General features: G+C 43.7%; 1 protein-coding gene across 3 annotated transcripts; it reads left to right on the top strand.

Moving 5' to 3' along the window:
* The first annotated feature begins 1,042 nt into the window (after nucleotides 1-1,042).
* fsta (follistatin a) lies at nucleotides 1,043-6,246 on the top strand. 3 transcript variants are annotated; one of them, XM_053871742.1, is made up of 6 exons: nucleotides 1,043-1,383; nucleotides 1,865-2,062; nucleotides 2,201-2,419; nucleotides 2,486-2,710; nucleotides 3,777-4,007; nucleotides 4,115-6,246. In XM_053871742.1, exons 1-6 carry the CDS (start codon nucleotides 1,293-1,295, stop codon nucleotides 4,126-4,128), a joined length of 978 nt encoding a protein of 325 aa, XP_053727717.1. In that variant the 5' UTR covers nucleotides 1,043-1,292; the 3' UTR covers nucleotides 4,129-6,246. The 3 variants fall into 3 exon arrangements, with proteins under 3 accessions (XP_053727717.1, XP_053727716.1, XP_053727718.1); XM_053871741.1 differs by having other exon boundaries at nucleotides 1,044-1,383; nucleotides 5,187-6,244; XM_053871743.1 differs by having other exon boundaries at nucleotides 1,045-1,383; nucleotides 1,865-2,056; nucleotides 3,777-6,246.
* The last annotated feature ends 2,701 nt before the right edge of the window (nucleotides 6,247-8,947 follow it).

The raw sequence follows: 8,947 nt of genomic DNA, 5'->3' as shown, positions 1-8,947 counted from the left end.
AATGTGAAAAGTGAAACATATATATATTATATATATATATATATATATATATATATATATATATATATATATATATATATATATATATATATATATATATATATATATATATATATATATATATATATATATATAATATGATATGATATTTGCAATTTAAACAGCGCAGAGTGGAACAAAAAAAACGTTGACATTAAAGAACTTAAAAATACACAACCATAAAAAATACAATAAGTAAAAAAAATTCTCCGAAAATAAGGAGGCATTGGAGGGAAAGTGAAATACGTGCTGATCAAAAATAAATAGATAAATACTTGTCATTCATTTACCGTAGACAAAAGTACAAGAACAAGTCAAGAGAAACGAATATCAGCATAGAAATTTGACAATGAAAGTCCGTGTTGGGAAGAAATGCGGCAGGAATGTCCAACTTTGGACAGAGTTGGAGTCAGGGGTCAAATAAAGTTCATATCTGATGCGTTTCGGGTCAAACTTGTTAATGCTACTTCATGAGGAGCAGATTAGTTGACGGCTTTAACCCCTCGGTTGTAACCAGACTTCCGCTGAAGAGGTCGCGCTAGGACTTCGCTAAAGTGTGTGCGCGTGTGTGTGCGCGCGCGCACGCGTGTACCAGCGCGAGTCTTTCATTCAACGAAACGCAACACCCCGCTCATCTGTCCGTCTCTCTGAAGCCTCTTCGGAAACAGGTTTGAATTTATGAAAAGCTTGACCCGGGACAGAAACCCAAACAACTGCCTGGTCTAATATTAGCGCGGGACCACAACACCACTGCGACACGCTATCACGCTCTGGACTGGGGGCTTTTCCAAACGGCGACCCTCAAGATTTACACTTAAACCTCCAAGTGCCGCAAAATAAAGTGTCTCCTGAGGAGCGAGTAGTGCGGCGACTACTCAGAATTATTATTAATAATTATTACCATTACTGTTATTGTAATTACATAGTGCGACTTTCATTGAAACATGAATAAGTGGCAGTAAAAGCGATATTTCTAAATTCTTAGCTTCAAAGTTGTCTCTCAGTTGTTGTGTCTGTGGAGAGAGTTGCTCGTCACCTGATTGAAAGAAGTTTGATAAGAAGAAAAAAAAAAATCTCCCCACCCCCACAGAAAAAAGGAGACCGCCCACCAGAGACAGTCAACCCGAGACCCCTTATAGATTTAAAAAGAGAGGCTGCATTCTCAGACTGACACTTATTCAACACTGCCACCTTAAGCAGATTAGTTTTTGCGCTGCCTGTGTCAGAGACGCGGTTCGCTTCTTCTCTCCGTCATGTTTAGGATGCTGAAACACCATCTCCACCCGGGTGTTCTCCTCTGCTTGCTGTGGTTCTGTCACCTCATGGAGCATCAAAAAGTTCAAGGTAAGATTTTCATTTTTCATAAGTGAAGGACACGACTTTTAGCGCAGAATTAGGAATCCCTGAAACTTTTCTGGAGGGAGTTAAACAGGTGCAGTTTTTTTTCTGACTGTGTTCAATAGAAGCTGTCAGTGCGGACAGAGGTCTCCAAATGACAGGGGTTTATTTCCCAAGTTAAAGGAATTGTTAGTGGTGACTTCATGAATGCCCGCATGTGCAGCTGGCTGTTCCGGGCTGGTGGAGAATGTGCCGCGCTACCCACCCAGTCTGGAGGAGATTGGCTGCTATTTAACGCTGTCTAGACACGCCACTTTCCGTCCCGAGATAGGGAGCGCATAAAGGGCAGCACCGTCCCCGACCATTTCCTTCTCATACTTTATGGTACGCGCTGTCATTCGTAGATGGGATCGCAGCAGAGGGCGGGTTGAGTGTCTCGGGTTTGTGTCTTCAGTGCGTCTGGGTCAAACGGTGTGTGTGTTTGTAGCCGGGAACTGCTGGCTGCAGCAGGGGAAGAACGGGAGGTGCCAGGTGCTCTACATGCCCGGGATGAGCAGGGAGGAGTGCTGTCGGAGTGGACGCCTGGGAACATCCTGGACTGAAGAGGACGTCCCCAACAGCACGCTCTTTAGGTGGATGATCTTCAACGGCGGAGCCCCCAATTGCATACCTTGCAAAGGTGGAGGTGCAATCATTTCCCTTCGTCTTTCAATCCATCCACCATTTGTAGCGCGCGGCGGTGCGCTGACGCGCCGTGCGTAAAAGGCACCCTGACTCCCACCTGGGGGTGCACCTTCCTAACCTTTGACTTACTGTCGTCCAGAGTCCTGCGACAACGTCGACTGTGGGCCCGGGAAGAGGTGCAAGATGAATCGGAGGAGTAAACCGCGCTGCGTGTGCGCGCCGGACTGCTCCAACATTACGTGGAAGGGACCGGTGTGCGGCTCGGACGGGAAGACGTACAAGGATGAATGCGCCCTGTTGAAAGCCAAATGTAAAGGCCACCCGGACCTGGACGTGCAGTATCAAGGCAAATGCAAGAGTAGGTGTCATTACAGCTCGCGGTTCTCCGGATGACACTTTGGTAACTTTGAATTGCTCTGCGCAGAGACCTGCCGCGACGTGCTGTGTCCCGGGAGCTCCACGTGCGTCGTGGACCAGACCAATAACGCGTACTGTGTGACGTGTAATAGGATTTGCCCCGAGGTGACGTCACCAGAGCAGTACCTGTGCGGGAACGACGGGATCGTCTACGCCAGCGCTTGTCACCTGCGGAGGGCCACCTGTCTGCTGGGTCGCTCCATCGGACTGGCCTACGAGGGGAAGTGCATCAGTAAGTCAGCGTGTCTAGCGTTGTTGGATTTACCTTCTAAAGGTTGTAAACGGACTCCTTGAGCTTTAGCGTTTGTCTTTGTGTACTTTTTAAACAATAGATAAGCGAAGAATACCGTACAGTAGACTAGAACAGATTCCGGCGACCTGCGTCACGTGGTCAGTGGTGACCCGTGTTGGCGTCAGCCTGCTCCATTAGCGCGCAGTATGCTGGTGAATATAAATGTGAATGTTTTCGGGTTTTTTTTTTCAGTTTCGTCAGTGTAAATTTGTAGTCCTCGACATCTTCATGTTTGAATGTTTAGATTTAATAATGTTGTTTTATTTCAAACTGCATAGAATTGTGGAAACCAATGCGGAAGTGGCTGTAAAACAGTGGCTCTTCTAAGAGTCATTTCTGGTTGTCCGCTTTATTCAAATTTTCGTAGGAAAGTGAAACTAAACGTTTTATGTGATAGCACAGGACTTTCAATTCTTGCCCTAATATGAGCATCTCACTGTACAAGCAGCTTTCAGGACATTGCAGGTGTTTGCTGAAGAGTTCAGATCTAGTCAATATATTGCAAGGGCCTATTTTCAATTGTGTTTGAGAGCATTAAGTCTCTTGGCCAATTCTGCAGTTATGCACCGTTCGTTTTGCCAACATTCCAGAGAAGAAGGGGTCTTGGAGGGAGGGAGACTGTGGGTGTGTGTGTGTGTGTGTTTGGTAGTTGCTGGTGTTTGCTCAAGAAATGATAGACATCTTATTATTTCCTGATGTTGGCAGCGCTAGCCCATATGGGAGAAAGGGGGAAATAAAGAGGTGGGGGAAGAAAGAAAGCAAAACAGTAAGAGCTGGGGGACATGCTTCATGTTAAAGTCAGAGAGCAGTATGTCATCTACTTTTGAAAATGCTTATTGAACCATAACTGTTTCCTGGCCTCTCCAGCGAACCCTATAAAAGTCGAATTAGGTTCTCATTCCTAGATTAGCCTTTCAAAACCAAGCCGTAACACGATCCATCTTGAAAAGTGTTTGTGATAATCCACCTAATCAAAGATATCCGTCCCGAATTCTTCACCCTTCAGAGGCCAAGTCGTGTGAGGACATCCAGTGCAGCCCCGGGAAGAAGTGTCTGTGGGACGCTCGGATGAGTCGAGGCCGCTGCTCGTTGTGTGAGGAGACCTGCCCAGAGAGCAGGTCGGACGAGGCGGTGTGTGCCAGTGACAACACCACATATCCCAGTGAATGTGCCATGAAACAAGCTGCTTGCTCTTTGGGGGTCCTGTTGGAAGTCAAGCACCAGGGATCATGCAACTGTAAGTAAACCTTAAAACCTGAAAAAGAAACAAAACAAAAGAAAAAAAATCCCCATTTTTACCTTCCAAGCAAAAGACTATATCCCATGTTGCTTTCCCAACTAAAGCCTCCTCCGAGTGACTCCCAACACCTCCACCCATCCCCGACTTCACCCCAAAACAACCACCTGGGCCAGACCAGCAAGCACAGCTTAAGCAAGCAGAATGGACTTTGGGAACGGAAGATTGACGCCATCTTTGCTGCTGGCTTTCCTTTGTGTTCTTGTTTGTTTTAATTTTTGTAAATGTACGTGACTTCATCCTTCTGCTAAGTAAGAACAGGACATGGATACTTGGGAACGCTTTACAACTCAACAATAAAGCAGACTCCAGTTTGCAGACGGACAATCCAGACATGACAGTTACAGCTAATTTCAAAACAAACTTCTCAGTGCATTCGTGAGGCAATCGTAACATTGGTGCCGTGTACTAATAACGTAATCGTATAGACTACCTATCTGTAGATCACTGCGATCATGTACTGCGGGAGGCATTAAAATCAAACATTAGCCTGAGGGAAGTATCAAATTGACATTCCAGGTTGGATAGAGCGCCTCCGTGTTCCCCTGTAACATGCTGTGCCTTAAGGTGTGGAATCAAAAGGGACCAACTTTACGATCACCTCCAGAGTTAATGTGATATTTAATAACCCCTTCTAGAAAAAAGTCAATCAGCTAACTATTTTTGTGTGTGTTTTTGTTTCACCGAGGGGCAGCCTGACATTGTTTTACTCTTGCTCATGTGCTTTGTTTGTTTTCTTGTAAATCTTTCCTGTGAAAACAAAATACCTCAGAAGTTTGTCGCTTGCTGGGACTAAATCGCAGTCTCTAGATTTAACAAGGAGCTCATTCAAGAACACTTTTTTTGAGTGTGTGTGTGCGCGTGTGCGTGTATACATATATGTGTGTGTCTGCTTTCAGGAATCAACCCAACATGACACCACTGGATCCGTCTTTCCAATTCCCCTCCACCCTTCCTCTTCCTCCCACCACCCCATCTTACCCATCAGCCCCTTTCGCTTGCCACCTTGCCACGTGAAATAGGAAGTACTAGCGGCATTCCTATGAGCTGTGTTGAGTGATTTTCTGCGCTGTTGTGGTCCATATTCATACAACAGCTCCCGTGTATTCTCCCATATAGCCATCACAGAAGACTCGGACGAGGATGAGGAAGACGAGGACAACATGGTCCATTAATCTTCTATACTGGATGGATAGCAACCCCTCCCCCAATCACTAAAGGGGAAAGTCCCAGGACAAGGAATCATGTCCATACTGTATATTATGTGTATGCTTATTTATTTTTCAAGAAAAAGGAAGTATACATATAGTTCACTCTACTAGATGTTTATTTATACTGTTCATGTGTTTTATAATTTATACATTTACAATGTCAGGCTTACAATCTACCATGATAATTTGTTACCACTCATTCCCCTCCCCTTTGTTTTTATTTTCCCTCCTTTCTTTTTTTTTTAACCATGAAGAAATGTATTTGTCCAAAGAGAAGCAGTGTTATTTATTTGTCATGTTAACATGTAAAGTCCTCTACGAGCTGTAAAATTGCATTCCCTCCGCTGTAAAAATCTGCTTGTTCCTGTCAGATCTCTATCACAGATGTTTATGCCACACGTCCTTAAATGCATGTTTAGGCTGTGTTTATTTATTGGGAATATATCAATCATTTTAATGTACAGAAACGTGTGTCTGGTTTGTTTATAACGCATCATGATAACTGACCAAAGGGATTATCTCAATGGTTTATTTTATTTTCTGCAAAAAAAGTAACAAATCAAAAAACAGCTACGATGGAGAAGAAAAAAAAAAGAGCCATTTCTTTTCCTTGTTTCTTTTTCCTGACCCTGGTAGAATGTTTCCACATGCAGCTTTTTGACTTTTTGATAGCATTTGTTGTGTCTCACCTCATTGGGACAATACTTGATTATTTTGGAAACAATGTGCCATTAACAATTGTGTGCTGTCTCCTTGCCAACGTGTTGCTAGAATTAACTGACTGCAGTACTCCTCAACACACCATCACTCCTTCTTTCCTCAGAATGCTTTTTTTCCTGTATCACAAGACAATTACAAAATTCTGTTATGAAAATATAGTTTTGTATTTTTTATGTAAATGTCATATGTACATACAAAGTTTGATGGTATTTGTACAGATATGAAGAGTGATCCAATAAAAGATTTTTTTCCTTATATTCCTAACTCACGCGTTTATCTCTTTAGATCCTCTCAACCAACACTTTTGGTTGCTTCCCAAACAGCTAATGGGATTACGTGAAACACTTTCCCTGTCATCACCTGGCTGCATCGAAAACACCAGATACAGATGGAACACGTGTTGAACAGACCAATATCACAGACATTAAATCATCTTACACTGCCCCCTAATCAATACATAAAAATACTTTATGGTTATGTTCTTAGCATGTGGCGGGGCTCGTAAATAAGCCTCGTACAAAACATGCAAGACCAATTACGCGGAGGCCCGGGGCTGTGTTCTGCAGGGAATACAGAGATTTTCTAGCAAGGTGGCAACTGAGTTGTGCTGACAAATGCAGGGAATATAGACTTGAATGACTTGAGATGTGTGACTTTTAACACCTGCACCTCCACTGTTTGGAAAAGCTAATAAGGTTTTTTTTGCATAGCAGAGAGGCCTTGAAATCCCACTAAGATTCAAACTGACAAACTCCTACACCACAGTCAGGCAGTTTCTCCATTCCATTCCTACTCTATAAAAAGTGGATGTTTTCTACTTAGGACCAGATGAGTCTGTGGGTCGCTATCCTAATGGTTCCCCAGTCTTCCTCATGCCCTTGTTCTCAGCATACATGAACTGCTGTGGCTGTCTAACTCACATATCCGTGCAGGGTGTGATCAGAGTAGTTCAAAGAGATGATGAACTACAGGGGTAATTTTGTAATTTTGCATGAAAATACTTAACATACAGAGAAATGACCGAAGTCAGAGGGCATCATTGAACAGCGCGGAAGACACAAACTCCAGACAGAATAGAGCAATAAAAGAACAGAAAACAAGGTGAAATAGAACAATAAAAAAGATCATGTTGTGGTCAGAACACACTCATGGAATAATGAAATGATCAAACTCAGGAGAATACCAAAGGGAGGAAAACGTCCATGAAGATGAGGGAGCAAAACAAGAGAGGGTGATTCCGTGGAAACTACAACGCACCGTGTGGGAACAGTGGCGCTTAGAAGCCGGGGCATGTGCAATGATTGCTGAACAGTTCCAGCTATGGTCTCACTCAACAGAACAAAGAACAGTGGAGAGAAGAGCTCCCCAACTCTGTGTTCGCTTACTACACCGTCTCTCTGATGTAGTCACTTCTGATCCTGTCCTGTCCATCTCTAGCTCTTCCTACTCTGCTCCCTGTCTTTGAACGCACATCATGGCAATTACCACCTTTGTTTTGTTCTTGTGCCTAACACAGCACCATGGAGGTCATTTGATGAGTGAAAATTGGTCTGTGATTGTGAGCAGTCATCTGTCTACATGACCTCAGAGTGTCAAGGTATTGAGAGTTGGGGGGATTGACTCCATGCACCCCTGTAATACTGTGAATGGATGGATAAATGGAACAAATGATATGCCAAAGGTGCTACCTATTGCTTGCAGTACTGATCTCCAGCACCGCATGACTCATGTTACTTAAAGGTTGTATAAAATGACCACCCAGTAACAGTCTACAAACACAATTCTAGGTGAGTGTTTCTGTGAATATTGTGTGTGTGACATGTAGACACTGTCTGAAAATGTTATCAGCTCTGATCAGGACACATATAGGAAGCATGCTGGCACTGTGTGGTACTGACCTCAGTCACCTCTTATTTCTAAAGGTGATCATCCACGCTAGCACAGAGCCTGGCATGTACCCTGGTACTTTCCCCAACCCCAGTGCATAAAGTTCAGGCAAACTAAGTTAAGGTCAGTCAACTGCCCAAAGACATTAGGTCAGGTTTATGTCAGCGCCCAAGTTGGGACAAGTCAGGTTCTCTGGTGGATTTCGTTTTGGTTAACCTAGCTACACAACTGTGCTCTTTCTTAATTCACTGAAGGTTTTCTGGATCAACCACAGAACAGATTTCCATTACAACAGTGCACGGTTAAAGGAGGAGTGGATTTGTTACACATAGCTTAATGTATGCATCTGGGTTAATTCACAGAAGGACTTGGTGCTGAAGCATCACTACATTCAGATCTTCTGTTAGTTTAGATCCTGGTGGACAGGTGATCCAGGACGTGGCTATGCAGTATCACCTACCAATACTGGGCAGTTTCCGACGTAAAACCAAAGGGAACTGAGAGCATTTCAGGCATGGCTCATTCCATATATCTGACAATGAGATGGTTGCCACAGAATGGTCTCATTGGGATCAGCAGATGGATGGACGTCATCTGCATTTGCTACTAGTCACGTAGGAAGACAAAAAGTTCACTAATAATGACATTCTTGTCTCTCACTTCTACATTTAAGCAGATTATATTGTTTATTTCTCATTTGAATGAGCCAACAATCTACACATGGTTTTCGCTGAACTTAGCTCTAAGGCACATATTTGTGGTCTCGGTGCAGAAAGCACCTGTTCTTGACATATAAATACATACTGCAGCAACTGTCAACTTCACACCACCAGTGGAATTAATCATCAAAACCATCAGCTATTTAAAAGTGTGACCTAGAATGATGAGTAACGCTAGTGTACGTTTGATCCCTCCAGTAACGCCATCATCCAAGTTGTTTGTGATATGGACCAGACATGAGGGTCGTAAACAGCCTCCGGACGGGTCCGGACATGTCTGCGTGAGTGAGTCGCATCGCTGCAGAGTAAATTTAGTCTCGCTGGCTGTTCGTCAGCACCTCCT

Source organism: Synchiropus splendidus, chromosome 7 (genome assembly GCF_027744825.2).
Source record: "Synchiropus splendidus isolate RoL2022-P1 chromosome 7, RoL_Sspl_1.0, whole genome shotgun sequence".
Taxonomy (NCBI): Eukaryota; Metazoa; Chordata; class Actinopteri; order Syngnathiformes; family Callionymidae; genus Synchiropus; species Synchiropus splendidus.
The sequence above is the reverse complement of the archived record's forward strand: the minus strand, read 5'-3'. Positions and strand labels throughout refer to the sequence as shown.